The sequence below is a fragment of the Hyperoodon ampullatus genome (assembly GCF_949752795.1).
Source record: "Hyperoodon ampullatus genome assembly, chromosome: 2".
Lineage (NCBI taxonomy): Eukaryota > Metazoa > Chordata > Mammalia > Artiodactyla > Ziphiidae > Hyperoodon > Hyperoodon ampullatus.
Window position 1 is genome coordinate 154,451,904 of NC_136915.1, and position 26,089 is coordinate 154,477,992.

Below are 26,089 nucleotides of genomic sequence, written 5' to 3' on the forward strand. Positions count from 1 at the left end.
TTCCTAGATATTTTATTCTTTTTGTTGCAATGGTAAATGGGAGTGTTTTCTTGATTTCACTTTCAGATTTTTCATCATTAGTGTACAGGAATGCCAGAGATTTCTGTGCATTAATTTTGTATCCTGCTACTTTACCAAATTTATTGATTAGCTCTAGTAGTTTTCTGGTAGCATCCTTAGGATTCTCTGTGTATAGTATCATGTCATCTGCAAACAGTGACAGCTTTACTTCTTCTTTTCCGATTTGGATTCCTTTTATTTCCTTTTCTTCTCTGATTGCTGTGGCTAAAACTTCCAAAAGTCTGTTGAATAAGAGTGGTGAGAGTGGGCAGCCTTGTCTTGTTCCTGATCTTAGTGGAAATGGTTTCAGTTTTTCACCATTGAGGATGATGTTCATTGTCGGTTTGTCATATATGGCCTTTATTATGTTGAGGAAAGTTCCCTCTATGCCTACTTTCTGCAGGGTTTTTATCATAAATGGGTGTTGAATTTTGTCAAAAGCTTTCTTTGAATGTCTTGAGATGATCATATGGTTTTTCTCTTTCAATTTGTTAATATCGTGTATCACGTTGATTGATTTGCGTATATTGAAGAACCTTGCATTCCTGGAATAAACCCCACTTGATCATGGTATATGATCCTTTTAATGTGCTGTTGGATTCTGTTTGCTAGTATTTTGTTGAGGATTTTTGCATCTATGTTCATCAGTGATATTGGCCTGTAGTTTTCTTTCTTTGTGACTTCCTTGTCTGGTTTTGGTATCAAGGTGAAGGTGGTCTCATAGAATGAGTTTCAGAGTGTTCCACCCTCTGATCTATTTTGGAAGAGTTTGAGAAGGATAGATGTTATCTCTTCTCTAAATGTTTGATAGAATTCGCCTGTGAAGCCATCTGGTCCTGGGCTTTTGTTTGTTGGAAGATTTTTAATCACAGTTTCAATTTCAGTGCTTGTGATTGGTCTGTTCATATTTTCTATTTCTTCCTGCTTCAGTCTTGGTAGGTTGTGCATTTCTAAGAATTTGTCCATTTCTTCCATGTTGTCCATTTTATTGGCATAGAGTTGCTTGTAGTAATCTCTCATGATCTTTTGTATTTCTGCAGTGTCAGTTGTTACTTCTCCTTTTTCATTTCTAATTCTATTGATTGGAGTCTTCTCCCTTTTTTTCTTGATGAGTCTGGCTAATGGTTTATCAATTTTGTTTGTCTTCTCAAAGAACCAGCTTTTAGTTTTATTGATCTTTGCTATTGTTTCCTTCATTTCTTCTTCATTTATTTCTGATCTGATTTTACCTTAGTAATTCTTATGTACTCCTTCCTGATGGCCCTTTGTGTTCTTTACCAGTGCTCAGTGTCCTAGAGCTAAGAAAGGCCTGGGAGCCACAGGTCCACTGGAGCACTTTTATTTTACATATGAATAAACAGACCCCCTATTGCTAACTGTGGTTCACATAGAGGTGAGAAGAGAAAATAAACTATTTAGCAAAGTTCATTTACTTGATTTTAGCAACGGCTATAATAATTTATAGTCAAATTTGTAGAGGTAAGTTAAAGTTAATGGTAAATGTTATATTTGACAATTTACTGCTGGCTTCCTATGTTTTGTTTCTTAACTTTTGTCATTTTATTTTTTATTTGATGAGAAGTCTGACTTGATAAATTGTTAAATCATGCTTCCTATTATAGGCTGAGAGCTAGATCAGCCCTTCTTCATTAAAATCTAAGAAGCTATATTATTTATATGGAAGTGTGTGAAAGATTGAGTTCTACTTAGTTAGGCTTGCTTTTAAAACTAGTCTTCTAAATCAATGCTTTAAAAAAATTACTAGGGGTTGGGGGGATGGGCAAAATAGGTGAAGGGGATTGAGACACAAACCTCCAGTTATAAAATAAATAAGTCATGGGGATATAATGTACAGAATAGGGAATACAGTCATTAATATTTTATAACTTTAAATAGTGACATGATAACTAGACTTACTGTGGTGATCATCTCATAATATATATAAATGTCGAATCACTATATTGTACACCTGAAACTAATGTTACATATGTCAGTTATGTGTCAATAAAAAGAATTAGTTGATGATTCTTCAGAAGTGAAGTCAAATAATTACCTAATTTAACAGAATTTAACATTATTTTTCAAAGTTAGTGTCCTCTTTAATATATACTGTTAGGAGAGGGCAGACAGACATCAGAAGCAATAAGAACTACAATACTTCAGCCTGTGGAACAAAAACCACATTCACAGAAAGATAGACAAGATGAAAAGGCAGAGGGCTATGTACCAGATGAAGGAACAAGATAAAACCCCAGAAAAACAACCAAATGAAGTGGAGATAGGCAACCTTCCAGAAAAAGAATTCAGAATAATGATAGTGAAGATGATCCAGGACCTCGGAAAAAGAATGGAGGCAAAGATCGAGAAGATGCAAGAAATGTTTAACAAAGACCTAGAAGAATTAAAGAACAAACAAACAGAGATGAACAATACAATAACTGAAATGAAAACTACAGTAGAAGGAATCAATAGCAGAATAACTGAGGCATAAGAACGGATAAGTGACCTGGAAGACAGAATGGTGGAATTCACTGCTGAGGAACAGAATAAAGAAAAAAGAATGAAAAGAAATGAAGACAGCCTAAGAGACCTCTGGGACAACATTAAATGCAACAACATTCGAATTATAGGGGTCCCAGGAGGAGAAGAGACACAGAAAGGACCTGAGAAAATATTTGAAGAGATTACAGTTGAAAACTTCCCTAACATGGGAAAGGAAATAGCCACCCAAGTCCAGGGAGCACAGAGAGTTCCACACAGGATAAACCCAAGGAGACACACGACGAGACACATAGTAATCAAATTGACAAAAATTAAAGACAAAGAAAAATTATTAAAAGCAGTAAGGGAAAAATGACAAATAACATACAAGGGAACTCCCATAAGGTTAACAGCTGATTTCTCAGCAGAAACTCTACAAGCCAGAAGGGAGTGGCATGATATACTTAAAGTGATGAAAGGGAAGAACCTACAACCAAGATTACTCTACCCAGCAAGGATCTCATTCAGATTCGATGGAGAAATCAAAAGATTTACAGACAAGCAAAAGTTAAGAGAATTCAGCACCACCAAACCAGCTCTACAACAAATGCTGAAGGAACTTCTCCAAGTGGGAAACACAAGAGAAGAAAAGGGCCTACAAAAACAAACCCAAAACAGTTAAGAAAATGGTCATAGGAACATACATATTGATAATTACCTTAAACGTGAATGAATTAAATGCTCCAAACAAAAGACATAGGCTTGCTGAATGAATACAAAAACAAGACCCATATATATGCTGTCTAGAAGAGACCCACTTCAGACCTAGGGACACATACAGACTGGAAGTGTGGGGATGGAAAAAGATATTCCATGCAAATGAAAATCAAAAGAAAGCTGGAGTAGCAATACTCATATCAGATAAAATAGACTTTAAAATAAAGAATGTTACAAGAGACAAGGAAGGACACTACATAATGATCAAGGGATCAATCCAAGAAGAAGATATAACAATTATAAATATATATATGCACCCAACATAGGAGCATCTCAATACATAAGGCAACTGCTAACAGCTATAAAAGAGGAAATTGACAGTAACACAACAATAGTGGGGGACTTTAACACCTCACTTATACCAATGGACAGATCATCCAAACCGAAAATTAATAAGGAAACAGAAGTTTTAAATGACACAATAGACCAGATAGATTTAACTGATATTTATAGGACATTCCATCTGAAAACAGCAGATTACACTTTCTTCTCAAGTGCGCACGGAACATTCTCCCCGATAGATCACATCTTGGGTCACAAATCAAGCCTCAGTAAATTGAAGAAAATTGAAATCATATCAAGAATCTTTTTTGATGATAAAAACCCTGCAGAAAGTAGGCATAGAGGGAACTTTCCTCAACATAATAAAGGCCATATATGACAAACCCACAGCCAACATTGTCCTCAATGGTGAAAAACTGAAACCATTTCCACTAAGATCAGGAACAAGACAAGGCTGCCCACTCTCACCACTCTTATTCAACATAGTTTTGGAAGTTTTAGCCACAGCAATCAGAGAAGAAAAGGAAATAAAAGGAATCCAAATTGGAAAAGAAGAAGTAAAGCTGTCACTGTTTGCAGATGACATGATACTATACATAGAGAATCCTAAAGATGCTACCGAAAAACTACTAGAGCTAATCAATGAATTTGGTAAAGTAGCAGGATACAAAATTAATGCACAGAAATCTCTGGCATTCCTGTACACTAATGATGAAAAATCTGAAAATGAAATCAAGAAAACACTCCCATTTACCATTGCAACAAAAAGAATAAAATATCTAGGAATAAACCTACCTAAGGAGACAAAAGACCTGTATGCAGAAAATTATAAGACACTGATGAAAGAAATTAAAGATGATATAAATAGATGGAGAGATATACCATGCTCCTGGATTGGAAGAATCAATATTGTGAAAATGACTCTACTACCCAAAGCAATCTACAGATTCAATGCAATCCCTATCAAACTACCACTGGCATTTTTCACAGAAGTAGAACAAAAAATTTCAAAATTTGTTTGGAAAAACAAAAGACCCCGAATAGCCAAAGCAATCTTGAGAACGAAAAACGGAGCTGGAGGAATCAGGCTGCCTGACTTCAGACTATACTACAAAGCTACAGTAATTAAGACAGTGTGGTACTGGCATAAAAACAGAAAGATAGATCAGTGGATCAGGATAGAAAGCCCAGAGATAAACCCACGCACATATGGCCAACTTATCTTTGATAAAGGAGGCAGGAATGTACAGTGGAGAAAGAACAGCCTCTTCAATAAGTGGTGCTGGGAAAACTGGACAGGGACATGTAAAAGTATGAGATTAGATCATTCCCTAACACCATACACAAAAATAAGCTCAAAATGGATTAAAGACCTAAATGTAAGGCCAGAAACTATCAAACTCTTAGAGGAAAACATAGGTAGAACACTCTATGACATAAATCACAGCAAGATCCTTTTGGACCCACCTCCTAGAGAAATGGAAATAAAAACAAAGATAAACAAATGGGACCTAATGAAACTTCAAAGCTTTTGCACAGCAAAGGAAACCATAAACAAGACCAAAAGACAACCCTCAGAATGGGAGAAACTATTTGCAAATGAAGCAACTGACAAAGGATTAATCTCCAAAATTTATAAAGAGCTCATGCAGCTCAATAGCAAAAAAACAAACAACCCAATCCAAAAATGGGCAGAAGACTTAAATAGGCATTTCTCCAAAGAAGATATACAGACTGCCAACAAACACATGAAAGAATGCTCAACATCATTAATCATTAGAGAAATGCAAATCAAAACTACAATGAGATATCATCTCACACCAGTCAGAATGGCCATCATCAAGAAATCTAGAAACAATAAATGCTGGAGAGGGTGTGGAGAAAAGGGAACACTCTTGCACTGCTGGTGGGAATGTGAATTGGTACAGCCACTATGGAGAACAGTATGGAGGTTCCTTAAAAAACTACAAATAGAACTACCATATGACCCAGCAATCCCACTACTAGGCATATACCCTGAGAAAACCATAATTCAAAAACAGTCATGTACCAAAATGTTCATTGCAGCTCTATTCACAATAGCCCGGAGCTGGAAACAACCTAAGTGTCCATCATCGGATGAATGGATAAAGAAGATGTGGCACATATATACAATGGAATATTACTCAGCCATAAAAAGAAACGAAACTGAGCTATTTGTAATGAGGTGGATAGACCTAGAGTCTGTCATACAGAGTGAAGTAAGTCAGAAAGAGAAAGACAAATACCGTATGCTAACACATATATATGGAATTAAAAAAAAAAAATGTCATGAAGAACCTAGGGGTAAAACGGGAATAAAGACACAGACCTACTTGAGAATGGACTTGAGGATATGGGGAAGGGGAAGGGTAAGCTGTGACAAAGGGAAAGAGAGGCATGGACATATATACACTACCAAACGTAAGGTAGATAGATAGAGGGAAGCAGCCGCAGAGCACAGGGAGATCAGCTCGGTGCTTTGTGACCGCCTGGAGGGGTGGGATGGGGAGGGTGGGAGGGAGGGAGATGCATGAGGGAGGGGATGTGGGAACAGATGTATATGTATGACTGATTCACTTTGTTATAAAGCAGAAACTAATAAAAAAATTAAAAAAAAAATAAAAAAAAAAAAGAATCTTTTTTGACCACAATGCTATGAGATTAGAACTGAATTACAGGGAAAAAAACATAAAAAACGCAAGCACATGGAGGCTAAAGAATACATTATTAAATAACCAAGAGATCACTGAAGAAATCAAAGAGGAAATCAAAAAATACCTAGAGACAAATGACAATGAAAACACAACGATCCAAAACCTATGGGATGCAGCAAAAGCAGTTCTAAGAGGGAAGTTTATAGCTGTACAAGCCTACCTCAAGAAACAAGAAAAACCTCAAATAAACAATCTAACGTTACACCTAAAGGAACTACAGAAAGAAGAACAAACAAAACCCAAAGTTAGCAGAAGAAAAGAAATCATAAAGCTCAGAGCAGAAATAAATGAAATAGAAACAAAGACAACAATAGCAAAGATCAATAAAACTAAAATCTGGTTCTTTGAGAAGATAAAAAAAATTGATAACCATTAGTCAGACTCATCAAGAAAAAGGAGAGGACTCAAATCAATAAAATTAGAAATGAAAAAGGAAAATTTACAACAGACACTGCAGAAATACAAAGCATGCTAAGAGACTACTACAAGAAACTCTGTGCCAATAAAATGGATAACCTGGAAGAAATGGACAAATTCATAGAAAGGTATAACCTTCCACGACTGAACCAGGAAGAAATAGAAAATATGAACAGACCAATCACAAGTAATGAAATTGAAACTGTGATAAATATCTTCCAACAAACAAAAGTCCAGGACCAGATGGCTTCACAGGTGAATTCTATCAAACATTTAGAGAAGAGCTAACACCCATCCTTCTCAAACTCTTCCAAAAAATTGCAGAGGAAGGAACACTCCCAAACTCATTCTATGAGGCCACCATCACCCTGATACCAAAACCAGACAAAGATACTACAAAAAAAGAAAATTACAGACCAATATCACTGATGAATATTGATGCAAAAATCCTCAACAAAATACTAGCAAACAGAATCCAACAACACATTAAAAGGATAAAAAATATATATATATATACACACACACATATATATACTGTTAGGATTACAGTGAGTCATTGTTTAGAAGCTGCCCAAAGAAGTCTTTAGAAACACTCCTTTTTGTAAACCAGGTTAGTTCATAAGAGATAATATGATTGAGTGGAAGCCAGATACAAATATATAGTTTCACAAAGCAGTGTTCTCACATTACCTACTTTTTAAATGAAAACCAAAAATTTTAGCCAAAAGTTTGGATGTATTGTAAGAAACCCTTATGATTGATATTATGAAAACACATTTTCCTTCTGAGCATAAATTTACTTTGCCATCCAAATATATCTTCTTGGAATTTCGATCAGTGAAATTTAGTATATTTAGTTCAATAATGAAATTTTCTTCATCTCACGTGTAATTTTGAATACTTACTGGGTTAGTCAGGCTTTATGCTTAATGCCTTATGCTCCTCTATATAGAAAATATAATTTGGGACTTTGTACAGGTAAAATTCCCCTTCTGGTATGTTTACTAAACTTTTACGGTTTTCACAGTTATAGAATCATTTGTCTTCACATTTTTGACTTTAGAAAAAACATTTTTGTATATCTCATATTAAGAATTAAGTTTTTGGGTTTCCCTGGTGGTGCAGTGGTTAAGAATCCACCTGCCAATGCAGGGGACATGGGTTCAAGCCTTGGTCCGGGAGGATCCCACATGCCGTGGAGCAGCTAAGCCCATGCGCTACAACTACTGAGCCTGCGCTCTAGAGCCCACGAGCCACAACTACTGAAGCCAGCACACCTAGAGCCCATGCTCTGCAACAAGAGAAGCCACCGCAATGAGAAGCCCGTGCACCGCAACGAAGAGTAGCCCCCCCTCGCCGCAACTAGAGGAAGCCTGCACGCAGCAACAAAGACCTAACTCAGCCAAAAATAACTAACTTAATAAATTTTAAAAAAGGAATTAAATTTTCTTGGAGTTATGTTTTCATAGTCATTAATGGAAATGCAGTTTTAGTAACCAAACTATTTATTTCTCTTATAACCAAAGCCATGACTCATTTAGTCATGGAGTGCTCAGAGCTTGCTTAATGGAAGGAGATTTTATCATGAAAACATATAAATCTCCATTGAAATACCATGGTAGGTTTTTTTTGTTCGAAACAGTTTGTCCTTATAGAGCACCTGGAGAAAACAGTTCCTGATGTGGCCTAAATTTTGCAACTATGTCAAAGCCCAGGTATTAAAATTGCTATTATTGAGCTGAACACTGTGCAAAAATTTGCCAGGAATTTAACAAATAACAAGGAAACTACCTGATGAGAAAGAAGTGAGGTCAACTGAAGAACAGTCAGTACCACCACCACCACAATGGCTCAGAAAAATTGCTTTGATTGAAAAGAGAGGGTTTATGTGACTGTTAGGGAGATGTCTTATATTCATCCTTCATATATTCATTCATTCTGTTTAGTGAGCACATATTTTATAATACATACTGTGCTTAGCACTTAGTGATAATGATTGCTCTAGTTCCTGTTCCTATGGGACAGAATGTTTGAAATCCAAGAGTAACAATTACATAAGAAATTGTCTTCTCTTCTTGGTGGTTCTGTGTTAATACGGGAAAATTCTGCAAGGCATCTGGTCACCCCCTGATTCAGCTGGTGACTCTCAGAGAACTCATCAGAGAACTGAGAGTTATCTGTGTAATTAATTAAATGGGATTTGACCCAAACTGTTCAGAAGTCCTAGGGACTGTGGGCAAACCAAGAAGTTATTTAACTTCTAGGATTCAGAATGGATATATAGAAGAATTGTAGAAGCACGTGGAGAAAAAAATGACAAGGAAAACATTTAGTGATTGACAGTTAAGTCAGTGAGACAGGCAGTAAATTATACTAAGTTTAATGAAAAAGCCTCCGAATTACTCTATATTGAGACTTAAAGGTAATTTCTAAGGGTAACAATAATGTACATCCTATATCCTATAGATTTCCATCCTTGTAAAGGATGAGCAAGACAATGTGTTGATCTTTCTTTCTTTATGATCATTGAGACTGCCGTTCTTCTAATGGCAGTTTTCCTAATCTTAGACCAAGTACCTAGCAGGAAGTGGACAACTACTTCTTTTTTTTTTTTTAACATCTTTATTGGAGTATAATTGCTTTGCAGTGTTGTGTTAGTTTCTGCAGCACTATTCACAATAGCCAGGACATGGAAGCAACCTAAGTGTCCATCGACAGATGAATGGATAAAGGAGATGTGGCACATATATACAATGGAATATTACTCAGCCATAAAAAGAAACAAAATTGAGTTATTTGTAATGAGGTGGATGGACCTAGAGACTGTCATACACAGTGAAGTAAGTCAGAAAGAGAAAAACAAATACTGTATGCTAACACATATATGTGGAATCTAAAAAAAAAAAAAAAAAAAGGTTCTGAAGAACCTAGGGGCAGGACAGGAATAAAGACGCAGACCTACTAGAGAATGAACTTGAGGACCTGGGGAGGGGGAAGGGTAAGCTGGGACAAAGTGAGAGAGTGGCATGGACATATATACACTACCAAACGTAAAATAGATAGCTAGCGGGAAGCAGCCGCATAGCACAGGGAGATCAGCTCGGTGCTTTGTGACCACCTAGAGGGGTGGGATAGGGAGGGTGGGAGAGAGGGAGACGCAAGAGGGAGGAGATATGGGGATATATGTTTATGTATAGCTGATTCACTTTGTTATAAAGCAGAAACTAACACACCATTGTAAAGCAATTATAGTCCAATAAAGATGTTAAAAAAAACAACACTTCATTCAGTTAATTTGCTTTACTATAAAAAAGAAAAATATACTAAAGCAAAATATGTTTTTCCCCATCACATTAAGACAGAATAGCTTTCATTAATAAAAAGAAAGTGAAACAAACCAAAAAAAGGTGAAATCCATATTTGATATCTAAACTAAAATACAGACCCATGTAAAGAAGTGACCTTTATTTTCTTTAGAACAAAGTTGTATGTGTATACACATTTGTGTATTCTATAATACACATTTTAGAAAACCAGAAGAGGGGCATGGAGTTGGTAAGTTTAGTCCAAAATGGCTAGATGATTCTTTAAATCCAGGTTATATCTTTTTTTTCTTTATATTCTGTGGTTCAGCAGTATCAAGAGAAAGAAAATTAAATTTAAGGAGGAGAGGGCATTGTGTATTCAAGTTCTATACAGCAGAATAGGGCCAACTTCTGGAAACTGTTGGAATAAGGACATAAGCAAGGTAAGGAGGCTCCTGGCAAAACAGTGCTGACCTTCAGACCCACCTGATTTCTAGGTAGGAACCTTGAGGGGAAGAGGAACACTTTGTTTGACTTAGTGTTTCCAGCCCTAGCTAAGTGTCTACCATACAGTATGGACAAAAAATGGATAGTGGATAAATGATGGGAAGGACATCAGCAGAGATCATAGGTGACATAGACAGCCTGGTTCAATGAAAAGAGCCTGTGATCTGAAGCTAGGCAGGCCTGGCTTTGAATTCTAGCTCTAATGCCCTCTTTCCTGTGTAACCTGACCACTGTTATTTTACCTACTGAGAGTATGGTTTCTCTATTGTAAAATGGGGATATTTACTATTGAGATTTCAGGGAGCCAATACCAGTCTTTCACCCATGAGTTCTGAACAGGCTGTAAGAATGATGGCCATTGAAATGTCAGCTTAGAAGGCATCTGATAAAGGCAGCTGGAGATATGGCTTAACTCTCTGACCAAATGGTCTTGCTAATAGTCTTGTCCTAAATCAGTGGAAATAGGAGTAGGAATACAACTCCCCTCAATACCTACCCCCTCAGGGCTTTAGGATGGCATGATTTCATTTAGGTAGGCCATCGGTAAGTCTTAGCTTTCACTCTTCTCTCTCCATCACAGTTTGAATATTTTGTAAATCAGCTGCAATGAGTGTAAAGCCTGGTATGGGGTTAGGGGGCACATAGGGAGGGAATCCAGGACAGAGAAATTGCCCTAGGTTTTTAACAAGAGGACCCATGCACAGCTTTCTTGAATGTGCTAGACTAAGAGTAATGCTTATAATAACCAATACCTTAAAAAAAATTTCCTAATTTAAAAATAAGACTAATAACTTTTTAGTAAGTTATCTTAACATTACAGATATTTTAATTTGGTTAAGACTCTTGAATCAGATGAATAATGTGAAAATTAATTCATAAATCTTAGATATCAGAAAGTGAAAAGAATTTGTGAGTTGTTGGATAATACTTCTATTTATATACATTAGCTTTTCCTGGATCACTTGACTGCCAGTATTTCATCTTAAGAGTGGCAATTAAGAATGGGAGGGCTTCCCTGGTGGCGCAGTGGTTGAGAGTCCGCCTGCCGATGCAGGGGACACGGGTTCGTGCCCCGGTCTGGGAAGATCCCACATGCCGCAGAGCGGCTAGGCCTGTGAGCCATGGCCGCTGAGCCTGCGCGTCCAGAGCCTGTGCTCTGCAAGGGGAGAGACCACAACAGTGAGAGGCCCGTGTACCACAAAAAAAAAAAAAAGAATGGGAAAACATCCCCCTTCCCACCCTTCCCCAGGCTTAGAATCCACTAAAACTTGTGGGATGAACATTTTACCCAAATATAGACCTTTTTGTGATTAAGTTAATTTACTCTTTTCAAACTGTGACATCCTGTTTATAAGAAAGAAGACTTATAAAAAGTCATCTTGAGCATGAACTAACTTCTAAAATCAACATTTTGGTGAACTTATGTGTTAAGTGAGTCACAACTATTTGGATGAGGATTTTCTGGTTTTGAAAGAGAAAGTACTTGGGGAAAAATGTCATTCTGGTTTCACTGAAATGGAAACATTTTAAAAATGGAATTCGCTAGTGGGCCTATCATATAACAAATTTCCACACATATTTCTTAAGTCACTTTGTGAATTTGTAGAGCTGCATCCCCCATGGGCCAAGTGTTAACCATCACAGTATGCATTTAGCCTTTGTAGTTCTTCCCAGAAATTACATTTTAATAAATGCTGCACAAGGTAAAAATTTTTACAATATTTTGAGGGTAATATTATTGACTTTATAAACTGAATCTTGAAAATTATTCTTTGTCCCAAAAGAAAGCTGACCTTGTATCTGTTCATATTATTTGCCTGATAGAAAAAGGTTCTCTTTTTACTCTGACCCTTTAGTAATTTGAAAATGTCACTGTGGGCAACTCACGGTCTAATTTATAATTAGAGAGTAATGTTATATTGAAAATTTTATATTTGATTTTTAATGTGTATTTGCTGTTTATTAGCTGTTCTTCTGAAGGTACAGGTTAAATTTTGTGAATTGAGTATGTCCATCACCCCTGTTTAAGCAGCCCTAGTCTCTGTGCTGTTGATCCTAAAATCTTTATCTCCTGCTCTGCCCTATTAAGTGTTAGATTAATATTTAAGGATCCTGCTGGCTATCTTGCCTGTTGGTACCTCAAGCACTTCAAATTTATTATGTCCCAGTTTGAATGACTTTTCCTTTTATTGTCACTGTTCCTTCCCCTGTGTTTCCTGTTCAGTTGCTGGTACCATCTCCCAGTGAGGGTCTGTGGTCTCTGGTCATCCTATACCCTTCCTTTCACTTATCACACCAACTATCTGGTCGTCAATCCCTGAAATTCTGCCTCAAATGTCTCTTCTTTCCATCCCAGTCTAACTCAGGCACAATCATTGCTTAGCTAGTTTAGAACAAAGTTTCTCATGGGGCTTCTCTGTCAATCCTCCTCTCTCTGCCACCAGATCTTTCTGTGCATATAGTCAAACACTAATCTGCCTATAAACTTTTACCTACTCCCCATTACTTTAGGAGCAAGTCTTTACAACCTGATACAACTTATTTTTTCTAGATTCTCCTCTTCTACTTGTCTGCTCCCTTGACCCCCTTCCAAATGTAGCTTTAGTCGATACTAACAGTCCTTTGAATATATCAAATATTTTCACACTGAACTTTTCTGTTTTGATACTCATTATTATAAGATTCACCTTCTGTCTTCTCATTTTCACCCTTCCAGAAATAAAAATCATTTCTTCTGTGTCCTCTCATAGTACTTTTTCTTCTTTTTCCCTATCACTTGATATCCCCCATTGTGGTTAATTATCTATGTGAGGCTTTCTTAGGCTAAATTATGAATTTCTCAAGAGAGAGACATGCTTTCTTCTATTGTGGAAAAAACCCATAACTGTTTCAGTGTTTGAAACTTAATTTAAGTGCCCTATTAATATGTGCTAAAGTTGGGATGTATTGAAATGTATTCAGATTCTCATAGGTGCAGTTACTATACCAAATGAATGGAGAAGTAGCATAGATTAAGGCAAAAGAACTCCTTTGCCAATTTTTTCTTGAGAGCTAGGGATTTAAATTTATGACAAACATGGGAATTCCTCTGAAAAGTCAGCGAATAATGAATGGCAGTATCACCTGCAAGTTACTATTTATTCAAAGTAGACCCACCAAGGCATTGTCTCTGGCATTTGTTATCCATTGTATTGATGTTTTAAAATAAGAACTACTTTCTGTCCAAGTTGACTTCGAATTGATTGGTTTGCATGTATTGATTGGTTAGCATGAATTGATGGGCAATAAGATAAAGATACAAAGTTAAATGCATGCCAAAAAAGTATCATCTCTGTTTCCCATTTGTTGCAATAGAGGTGGAAAGAGAAACTAATACGCATGGAATAATTAAGTGCTACACTAGTTGAGATCAATTATAATAAACAAAAAAGAAACATGGGAACAAGGAACAAGTGTTATTATCTGGAGAAGTAATGAAAGGTCTTATTAAGAACTTCCTAAGACCTGAAACTAATAAAATATTGTAAATCAACTGTACTTCAATTTAAAAAAGAATTAACTGGTTCTTGAAAAATAGATAAGGATTAATTGAGTGAAAACAAGGAATTCCATATGAACAAAATAACATGGATCAACTGACAAGACGATTTCTGTGTTTAGAAAACCAAAATTTAGTTGATAATTTTAGCAGGAATCTATGTTGTTTACTTTTATGAATATGAAGTTATTTTGTCCTACTTTGTTTTTCTCTCACAGGTGGATCAGATATTGAATATCTAGACTTCTATAAGCCTGTCGTATGGTTTTGGATCCTTGTAGGGCTTGCTTACTTTGCTGCTGTCCTGAGCATGATTGGAGACTGGCTCCGAGTGATATCAAAAAAGACAAAAGAAGAGGTAAGAAATAAGAAGTGTGCAAAAACAATGTTATTTAGCTAATTCAGTAAGGTTATTTTTAAACTTTTTTTTAACATTTATTTTTTAAAATATTTAAACATTACTTAAAAATTTTAATGTTTGTTTGGTGTGAATTTGCTGTGTGAGGCTATCAATCATATGAGGTATAATTTATTGATTTAACCAAAGCTTACTAAGTATCTCTACATGCCAGATGATATCTTGGTGCTGAGGGTAATTTGTAATGAAAAAAGATGCAATTAAAAACATTTTCTTCATTCTTTCTTTTTCTTTTTTTCTTTTATTTCTTTATTTCCTCAAGGACACAGAGTAACTTTTATTCCATAAAGAGACAATAGGAAATATGTGTCAAGATACCAGTAGCATGAAAAAGTGAATGTATTATATAATATTGAATTTTTATTGTATTCAGTTATTTCCCTTTTTCTTAGGTCTGTATAAGTGTGTGCAAGTGCACAAGTATACACACACATGTATTCCCCAAAGCTAGATTGCATTATGACCAATTTCCCTGTGTACTGACTTCGGCTGTTCAAAAAGATGTCTTGGGGCTTCCCTGGTGGCGCAGTGGTTGAGAGTCCGCCTGCCGATGCAGGGGACGCGGGTTCGTGCCCCGGTCTGGGAAGATCCCACATGCCGCAGGAGCGGCTGGGCCCGTGAGCCATGGCCGCTGAGCCTGTGCTCCGGAGCCTGTGCTCCGCAGGGGGAGAGGCCACAACAGTGAGAGGCCCGCCTACCGCAAAAAAAAAAAAAAAAAAAAAAGATGTCTTGTTATCTATTTTGTGCAACTGTATATACAGAAATGACCTTTAGAATTTTGACTCATGAAAGTTTGGAAAGTTTGAAATTTAAATCTTGATTTTGAAATTTTTTATAGTTTAGAAATTAACTTTTGATTTTATATTGAAGGGTCCAGAAGTACTTTTAGTTTGAGTGTGACAAAGTAGTGTTTTATTATGATTTCTGTGTTTTTTGCTTCTGGGTCTTAGCCAACTTTACTCATTTTTTCAGAGCACAACAAATCTGTAAGACCTGAAACTATAGTACCCACTGTCTTCCTTTAATTATCCCTCCATTTCATTATCTGGCATTCATACACCAAGAGACATCAGTGTCAAAATCTTTGATTGATACAACAAGCATGATTCTTTAAACATACACCCAAAAGAAATAGAATAAGATAGGAAATGATAAAATTAATTTCTCTCTACAAACAAATATTTGCTTTGAAACACATCAAGCCATATAATTTCTTATTAATACCCAAGATGCCTATGGTAATTAGGAGCATAAGTTATCCAACATTTCTCTTCATGAATACCCTATTTCTCAACTAGTAATTCATATATTCAGATTGTGTATATTAATCTATATCTTAGTTATACCATAAAACCAAAAACATTATTATAAACAAATCAGCAAGACAATATGCTTGACATTCTAGTTTAAATCATGTGAAAAGTACAGCTTTGAATAGGACTTCAACTGACTTGCCCCAGTCTTAGTTAGACTCATATTGTGTGTGTGTGTGTGTGTGTGTGTGTGTGTGTGTGTGTGTGTGTGTGTGAGTGACAGAGACAGGGAGAGAATGAGGTAGGGGAGGGAGAGAATTATGGTTATTTTAACTTCAGTATACTTTTAAGGGTCTTGAGATGCTAAGGGGAACAAAGGAAATTGTAACTAGGAAATATTCTGGATAACATAGCAAAAAAGGGAACTTCTCAAACTTCCAGTCATAAACTGGCATTGAAATGCATTTTAAGAACACACACAGACCTTTTTTTTTTTAAGTAAAATAGAACTGAACAGAGCACATCGCTGTTAGATAGTTTAAAAAGTTGTTTTTTGGAAATATATATATATATTTCCACCCACATATATACAATAAATATATATTACATACATATGTGCATATATATACTAATATTATTATGGATCACAGTCCAAAAGTTGGAAAGCGACCAAGGCATATATAGAACAGGGGGAAGTTTTATCTTTATGCTGTTGATATATTTGATTAAAGTTTAAAAACTTGTATTGTTAAAAACCAGTGCTTTTTTGATAGGATTAGCTCGTACAAAGCACTAGCACATTTTTTCCAGAGTAGTGAGATAATATCTGTCTGCTTGGACTGCCATAACAAAATACCACAGACTGTGTAGCTTAAACAACAGAAATTTATTTTCTCACAATTCAGGAAGCTGGAAGTACCAGATTAAGGCACTGGTTTCTGATGAGGTCTCTCTCTTTGGCTTGTAGATGGTGCCTTCTTGCTGTGTCTTCACAGGGCCTTGTATCTGCACATGTGCCTGGAGAGAGGGGGGGCTCTAGGCCCTTCCTCATATAGGGACACCAGTCCTATTGGATTAGGGCTTGACCCTTATGACCTCATTTAACCTTAATTATCTCCTTAAAGGCTCTATCTCCAAATAAAGTCACAATGGGGATTAGGGCTTCAACATATGACTTGCTGGAGGACCCAATTCAGGCTATAATAGAATCCTTTCAAAAATTTTAACTTCTACATTAACTGGCTTATTTAATATGAAAGACAAGTTTGTTTGCCTACTTATGAGTGATCTTCGTGATTCTCAGCCAACTATGAGATGTATCATTGTATTTTCAACACTGAAAATTAGAAAGCTATTCTTTTTTCCTAACATAAGTCTTTCGGCTTCTCCCTAGCCCTTTTTTTTTAACATTTTATCCGACTATAATTGCTTTAAAAAGGTGTGTTACTTTCTGCTATATAACAAAGTGAATCAGCTATGCGTATACATATATCCCCATATACCGTTCCTCTTGTGACTCCCTCCCACCCTCCCTATCCCACCCCTCTAGGTGGTCACAAAGCACTGAGCTGATCTCCCTGTGCTATGTGGCTGCTTCCCACTAGCTATCTATTTTATATTTGGTAGTGTATATATGTCCATGACACTATCTCACTTCATCCCAGCTTACCCTTCCCCCTTCCCATGTCCTCAAGTCCATTCTCTACGTCTGCATCTTTATTCCGGTTCTGCCCCTAGGTTCTTTAGAACCTTTTTTTTTTTTTAGATTCCATATATATGTGTTAGAATATGGTATTTATTTTTCTCTTTCTGACTTACTTCACTCTGTATGACAGTCTCTAGGTCCATCTGCCTCACAACAAATAACTCAATTTTGTTTCTTTTTATGGCTGAGTAATATTCCATTGTATATATGTGCCACATCTCCTTTATCCATTCATCTGTCGCTGGACACTTAGGTTGCTTCCATGTCCTGGCTATTGTAAATAGAGCTGCAATAAACATTGTGATACATGACCCTTTTTGAATTATGGTTTTCTCAGGGTATATGCCCAGTCGTGGGATTGCTGGGTCATATGGTACTTCTAATTTTAGTTATTTAAGAAACCTCCATAGTCTTCTCTATAGTGGCTGTATCACTTTACATTCCCACCAACAGTGCAAGAGGGTTCCCTTTTTTCCACACTCTCTCCAGCATTTTTTGTTTGTACATTTTTTGATGATGGCCATTCTGACCAGTGTGAGGTGATACCTCATTGTAGTTTTGATTTGCATTTCTCTAATGATTAGTGATGTTGAGCATCCTTTCATGTGTTTCTTGGCAATCTGTTTATCTTCTTTGTAGAAATGTCTATTTAGGTCTTCTGCCCATTTTTGGATTGGGTTGTTTGTTTTTTTGATATTAAGCTGCATGAGCTGCTTGTGAATTTTGGAGATTAATCCCTTGTCAGTTGCTTCATTTGCAAATATTTTCTCCCATTCTGAGGGTTGTCTTTTCGTCTTGCTTATGGTTTCCTTTGCTGTGCAAAAGCTTTGAAGTTTCATTAGGTCCCATTTGTTTGTTTCTTTTTGTTTTTATTTCCATTTCTGTAGGAGGTGGGTCAAAAACGATCTTGCTGTGATTTATGTAATGGCATGTTCTGCCTATGTTTTCCTCTAAGAGTTTTATACTGTCCGGCCTTACATTTAGGTCTTTAATCCATTTTGAGTTTATTTTTGTGTATGGTGTTAGGGAGTGTTCTAATTTCATTCTTTTACATGTAGCTATCTAGTTTCCCCAGCTTCACTTATTGAAGAGGCTGTCTTTTCTCCACTGTATATTCTTGCCTCCTTTGTCAAAGATAAGGTGACCATATGTGCATGAGTTTATCTCTGGGCTTTCTATACTGTTCCATTGATCTATATTTCTGTTTTTGTGCCAGTACCATACTGTCCTGATTACTGTAGCTTTGTAATAGAGTCTGAAATCAGGGAGCCTGATTCCTCTGGCTCCATTTTTTTTCTTAAGATTGCTTTGGTTATTCAGGGTCTTTTGTGTTTCCATACAAACTATGAAATATTTTGTTCTAGTTCTGTGAAAAATGCCCTTGGTAGTTTGATAGGGATTGCACTGAATCTGTAGATTGCTTTGGGTGGTACAGTCATTTTCACAATGTCAATTCTTCCAAACCTAGAACATGGTATATCTCTCCATCTGTTTGTATCATCTTTAATTTCTTTCATCAGTGTCTTACAGTTTTCTGCATACAGGTTTCTGTCTCCTTAGGTAGGTTTATTCCTAGGCATTTTATTCTTTTTGTTGCAGTGGTAAATGGGAGTGTTTCCTTATTTTCTCTTTCTGATTTTTCATCATTAGTGCATAGGAATGCAAGAGATTTCTGTGCATTAATTTTGTATCCTGCTACTTTACCAAATTCATTGATTAACTCTAGTAGTTTTCTGGTAGCACCTTTAGGACTCTCTATGTATAGTATCATGTTATCTTCAAACAGTGACAGCTTTAATTCTTCTTTTCCAATTTGCATTCCTTTTATTTCTTTTTCTTCTCTGATTGCTGTTGCTAAAACTTCCAAAACTATGTTGAATAATAGTGGTGAGACTGGACACCCTTGTCTTGTTTCTGATCTTAGAGGAAATGGTTTCAGTTTTTCACCATTGAGAACGATGTTGGCTGTGGGTTTGTCATATATGGCCTTTATTATGTTGAGGTAAGTTCCCGCTATGCCTGTTATCTGGAGGGTTTTTATCATAAATGGGTGTTGAATTTGTCAGAAGCTTTTTCTGCATCTATTGAGATGATCATAAGGTTTTTCTCCTTCATTTGTTAATATTGTTTATCACATTGATTGATTTGCATATATTTATGAATCCTTGCCTTCCTGGGATAAACCCCACTTGATCATGGTGTATGATCCTTTTAATATGCTGTTGGATTCTCTTTGCTAGTATTTTGTTGAGGATTTTTGCGTCTGTGTTCATCAGTGATACTGGCCTGTAGTTTTCTTTCTTTGTGACATCTTTGTTTGGTTTTGGTATCAGGGTGATGGTGGCCTCATAGAATGAGTTTGGGAGTGTTCCTCCCTCTGGTATATTTTGGAAGAGTTTGAGAAGGATAGCTGTTAGCTCTTCTCTAAATGTTTGATAGAATTCGCCTGTGAAACCATCTGGTCCTGGGCTTCTGTTTGTTGGAAGATTTTTAATCACAGTCTCAATTTCAGTGCTTGTGATTGGTCAATTAATATTTTCTGTTCCTTCCTGCTTCAGTCTCGGAAGGTTGTGCTTTTCTAAAAATTTGTCCATTTCTTCCAGGTTGTCCAGTTTATCGGCATATAGTTGCTTGTAGTAATCTCTTATGATCCTTTGTATTTCTGCAGTGTCAGTTGTTACTTCTTCTTTTTCATTTCTAATTCTGTTGATTTGAGTCTACTTTTTTTTCTTGATGAGTCTGGCTAATTGTTTATGAATTTTGTTTACCTTCTCAAAGAGCCAGCTTTTAGTTTTATTGACATTTGCTATTGTTTCCTTCATTTCTTTTTCATTTATTTCTGATCTGATCTTTATGATTTCTTTCCTTTTGCTAACTTTGGGGATTTTTTTTTTTTTTTTTTTTTTTTTTTTTTTTTTTTTGCGGTACGCGGGCCTCTCACTATTGTGGCCTCTCCCGTTGCGGAGCACAGGCTCCGGACGCGCAGGCTCAACGGCCATGGCTCACGGGCCCAGCCGCTCCGCGGCATGTGGGATCTTCCCAGACCGGAGCACGAACCCGTGTCCCCTGCATCGGCAGGCGGACTCTCAACCACTGCGCCACCAGGGAAGCCCAACTTTGGGGATTTTTTATTCTTCTTTCTCTCATTGTTTTAGGTATATGGTTAGGTGGTTTATTTGAGTTGTTTTTTGTTTCTTGAGGTAGGATTGTATTGCTATAAACTTCCCTCTTAGAACTGCTTTTGCTGCGTCCCATAGGTTTTGGGTCATATGTTTTCATTGTCATTTGTTTCTAGGTATTTTTTTTTTATTTTCTCTTTGATTTCTTCAGTGGTCTCTTGTTTATTAAGTAGTGTGTTGTTTAGCCTCCATGTGTTTGTATTTTTTACAGATTTTTTCCTGTAATTGATATCTAGTCTCATAGTGTTGTGGTCAGAAAAGATACTTGATACGATTTCAATTTTCTTAAATTTACTGGGGCTTGATTTGTAACCCAAGATATGATCTATCCTGGAGAATTTTCCATTAACACTTGAGAAGAAAGTGTATTCTATTGTTTTTGGATGGAATGCCCTATAAATATCAATTAAGTCAATCTTCTTTAACGTATCATTTAATACTTGTGTTTCCTTATTTATTTTCATTTTGGATGATCTGTCCATTGGTGAAAGTGGGGTGTTAAAGTCCCCTACTGTGATTATGTTACTGTCGATTTCCCCTTTTAGGGCTGTTAGCATTTGCCTTATGTATTAAGGTGCTTCTATGCTGTGTGCATAAATATTTACAATTGTTATATCTTCTTCTTGGATTGATCCCTTGATCATTATGTAATGTCCTTCTTCGTCGCTTGTAATAGTCTTTGTTTTAAAGTCTATTTTGTCTGGTATGAGAATTGCTACTCCAGCTTTCTTTTGATTTCCATTTGCATGGAATATCTTTTTCTGTCCCCTCACTTCCAGTCTGTATGTGCCCCTAGGTCTGAAGTGGGTCTCTTGTAGACAGCATATATACATGTCTTGTTTTCATATCTATTCAGCCAGTCTTTGTCTTTTGGTTGGAGCATTTAATCCATTTCCATTTAAGGTAATTATTGATATATATGTTCCTATTACCATTTTCTTAATTGTTTTGGGTTTGTTCTTGTAGGTGTTTTCCTTCTCTTGTGTTTCCTGCCTAGAGAGGTTCCTTTAGCATTTGTTGTAAAGCTGGTTTGGTGGTGCTGAATTCTCTTACCTTTTGCTTGTCTGAAAGGTTTTCTTTTTCAAATCTGAATGAATTGCTTGCTGGGTAGAGTAATCTTGGTTGCAGGTTTTTCCCTTTCGTCACTTTAAATACATCTTGCGACTCCTTTTTGGCTTGCAGAGTTTCTGCTGAAGGATGAGCTGTTAACCTTATGGGGATTCCTTGTATGTTATTTGTTGTTTTTCCCTTGCTTCTTTTAATATTTTTTCTTTGTGTTTAATTTTTGATAGCTTGAATAATATGTGTCTTGGCATGTTTCTCCTTGAATTTATCCTGTATGGGTCTCTCTTGTGCTTCCTGGACTTGATTGACCTTTTCCTTTCCCATATTAGAGAAGTTTTCAACTATAATCTCTTCAGATACTTTTTCTGTCCCTTTCTTTTTCTCTTCTTCTTCTGGGACCCCTATAATTCGAATGTTGGTGTGTTTAATGTTGTCCCAGAGGTCTCTAAGACTGTCCTCAATTCTTTTCATTCTTTTTTCTTTTTTCTGCTCTGCAGTAGTTATTTCCACTATTTTACCTTCCAGGTCACTTATCGGTTCTTCTGCCTCAGTTATTCTGCTATTGATTCCTTCTAGAGAATTCTAAATTTCATTTATTGTGTTGTTCATCTTTGTTTGTTTGCTCTTTAGTTCTTCTAGGTCCTTGTTAAATGTGTCTTGTATTTTCTCCATTCTATTTCCAAGATTTTGGATCATCTTTACTATCATTACTCTGAATTCTTTTTCAGGTAGACTGCCTATTTCCTCTTCATTTGTTTGGTCTGTTAGGTTTTTACCTTGCTCCTTCATCTGCTGTGTGTTTCTCTGTCTTCTCATTTTGCTTAACTTACTGTGTTTGGGGTCACCTTTTTGCAGGCTGCAGGTTTGTAGTTCCCATTGTTTTTGCTGTCTGCCCCCAGTGCCTAAGGTTGGTTTAGTGGGTTGTGTAGGTTTCCTGGTCAATGGGACTAGTGCCTGTGTTCTGGTGGATGATGCTGGATCTTGTCTTTCCGGTGGGCAGGACTGCATCCGGTGGTGTGTGTTGGCATGTGTGTGACCTTATTATGATTTTAGGCAGCCTCTCTGCTAATGGATGGGTTGTGTTCCTGTCTTGCTAGTTGTTTGGCTTAGGGTGTCCAGCACTGTAGCTTGCTGGTCGTTTAGTGGAGCTGGGTCTTAGCATTGAGATGGAGATCTCTGGGAGAGCTTTTGCCATTTGATATTACTTGGAGCTGGGAGGTCTCTGGTGGATCAGTGTCCTGAACTCGGCTCTCCCACCTCCAACACACAGGCCTCACACCCGGCTGGAACACCAAGACCCTGTCAGCCACATGGCTTTCTCTTGTGTGTCATAGTCCAGAGGAAGATGCTGTGACAGTAGATGTCATTATGGTGTTCCAGTTCCCCTGTTCTGAGTCAAGGGCAGCGAGAAAGAGGAAAATCCATGGCATCCGTGGTGTCGCTGGCAAAGCCCCCAGGGTCCCTGGGAAAAATACAATGGAATCTAGGTTATAAGGTCTACCTTCTTTTGTGCTTAGTCGAGTTTCACTTGTCTGTAGAAGCCGTGTGCTGAAGTCTTGCACCTAACATGTTGGATTAGCATTCCCAGCATAGAGACGCTGTGCTGGATACTTTGGCGGTTGTGTCCTCCCTAGCCTTTTGTGTGTGTGACATGTACTTTCTGGTGACTGCACCTGGGCAAAGCTCATTTGAGTAAAGGCCCTGATCAAGTTTATGGGAACCCTCTGGAGCTGCAGCTGCTCCGGACAGTTGAGCCGGTTACAATGGAACTGTCACTTTGAGCAGATGTGCATTTTCTAATTTATAATGCAGTTCAGGGAAATGACAAAATTGGGTCACAAATTCAACAGAGAACGTGAAGAAAGAAAGGGAAAGACAATTTATAGTTTATCTATAGATTAATAAGGCCAAAATTTTTATAAATGAAATTCTACTAACATTTCTACAGCAGTGGGAAAAAAATTATTCGATAATTTTAGTCTTGAAATAACTTACTAAAGGACATAATTAAATAAAATCAACTAAATACATTCTAGTTGTCATCTTTACACACATGAACCATGGTGGGTGACTGTTCACAATATATTCCTTACCTTTTGTACCTAAACCATTCCAGATACTCTAACTTTTAAAAACTACCTGAATGTTCAGAAGCAACAAGAATATTTCTAGTTCTCAATTCCATAAAAATGCTGAATTTTTTTGATAACTTGGAGTTCTCACTATTAAAAGTGTAACTAGTACAAAATATAACAAATACAAAATAATATATAGTATCAAATTTCCAAGTGATGATACAAAAACACAAGATTTCCCCCAATGAAAAGATCCTGGCTAATAGTAAGTTCCAGTCTGACATTATTTTTTCAAAAACTAATCTTCTTAAATGATATTGGTTAAGTGTAAACATAGAGCTCTAATCATATGTGGCCTTATTTCTGTTTTTCATGTTAAAATCTATTCTGTTTCCAATGAAGACTAATGTCAATGAAAATATTATGTTTTGGAGTAAGAAGAATAGTTTTTGATGAACATGCTGAAATAAAACATGTTGGTATAGCTAATCTATCTGAAATATTTGAAAGGAAAGGGTTAGCTGGAGCAACACTGCATAGTTTCAGAAGTGTCACATATAATTAGAGTTGATCTGCATCCCTCAAGGAAAAGAATAATGACCTCAATAATTTTTCCATGGAGACATATGAGCTTCTGTAAAAGCATTTATTTGTGTCATTATTTTTTAAGCTCTAATGGAGAATAACACATGTTCAATATTAAGAATTGATATGACTAATTATCTTTTTCTATGAAGCCATGTACCCTCTTCTGAGGAAATGATGTTTCCATTTAGAAAATAAATATTATTTATGTATTCTAAATAATACAATAATACTGATATCTGAGGCAGGTAGAATAAAAATAAGATGTGACCACAGAATTCAGAAAGTAAATTCCTAAACAAGCAGGGAGTAGTGCATCCTTATTATGTATAGACATAGTTCATTTTGCTATTGTTGACATTCCTTGAGTTTGAAAGACCTGTGATTTCTATATAGTTCTTGTATCAGTGTACATGTACCACAGTGTTTGGGATATTCCTGTCCATATGTGAGACAAACACTACCTCAGCCCCTACATCAGCATCCCAGTGTTCTCAGGCCTTGTGGCACTACAGCTGACCACAATGAGTGGATAGCCAAGCATCACTTCTTTACCAATATAATTTCTTTAGCCTCTGAAGGTATTCATGCAAATGGAGATGCTCACTTTAGTAAGTTGGCCTTACATCATATTAAGAAAACTCCCTTTGGAAGCTCTAGTGCCTAGAAACCTTGAAAGATTGTCCCTGGAACTTGTATTTGGCCCCAGCATTGTGCAGGGACCTGAGAATATGGAGATACATAGTTTTCTCCTGCTGATGACCTGTCGAGAGCAATTGTTCTTCTCTGAACTTCATTCAGGGTGGTAATGCCTCCCTTTAATGAAAAGAGCTGGGACTTAATGGCTCTTTATCTTGTCTGGAGATGGGGCATTAAAGAGCAGTTGCAGCCTGAGCCCTGGAAAGGTTACAGTAGAGTACATTATCATTATTTCTTATGGGAGAAGTACTTTTAATATGAAAGGCTTTATATGCCCTTTGAAACAGTTTAGGCTTTATTCTGAAAACCTCAGGGAGCCATTGAAGAGTTTTAAAGAAGTGGAATGAAATATCTTGTCAACAGTGAGGAAGATGGATTAGAAACAAAGCCTGATGCTGGGAAATCAGTTGGGAGAGATTATTGCAGGAATCCAGGTAATACAGAATGAAGTCTATGGTGGCAGTGGGCTAGAGATGAAAGTACGGATTTCAAAATGATTTGGGGCATAGAAGAGATAGGTAATCCTTTAGCCGTGGGCAATAGAGAGAAAGAGAGGATGACATTCATGATTCTAGCTTCGGATGGGATTACAAAACACAGGAGAATGAGAGATTCTGAGTTGAGAGAAGGAATGAGAATGTCATTTTGGACATATTGTGATTGGGGGCTGTGTTGGATATCCAGGTGGCTAATTCAAGTGTAGATAATTGGATATGCAAGCCTGGAATGTAGGAAGGATGGGAGCTGGAGACAGAGTGGCGGGGTGGGGGGGTGCTCATCACAACATACATGACAATGGAAGTTGTGAGTATAGGTGAATTCACCTAGTGAAGATTTGTAAAGTAAGCCAACAATAAAGCTAACAGTGGAACCCAGAGTAACACATTTAAGGGGGTGGACATAGAGACTGTAACGAACTGGAAAGCAAATAATATAGTCAAAGAAACTGATTCATGGAAGGGCAAAGACGTTGAGGTTTTGGTCCAAATTATCGATAAACAAGATGAA

General features: G+C 36.8%; 1 protein-coding gene across 3 annotated transcripts in view; it reads left to right on the forward strand.

Moving 5' to 3' along the window:
• Window positions 1–26,089, forward strand: part of KCNK2 (potassium two pore domain channel subfamily K member 2) — a gene marked incomplete at its 5' end in the record, with an annotated part of 249,583 nt that overhangs the window by 165,557 nt on the left and 57,937 nt on the right. For all 3 annotated transcript variants that reach the window (XM_079696393.1, XM_079696392.1, XM_079696394.1), the window contains one exon: window positions 14,321–14,460. In XM_079696393.1, the coding sequence (XP_079552519.1) occupies window positions 14,321–14,460 (140 nt within the window). The remainder of the gene's footprint in view (window positions 1–14,320; window positions 14,461–26,089) is intronic.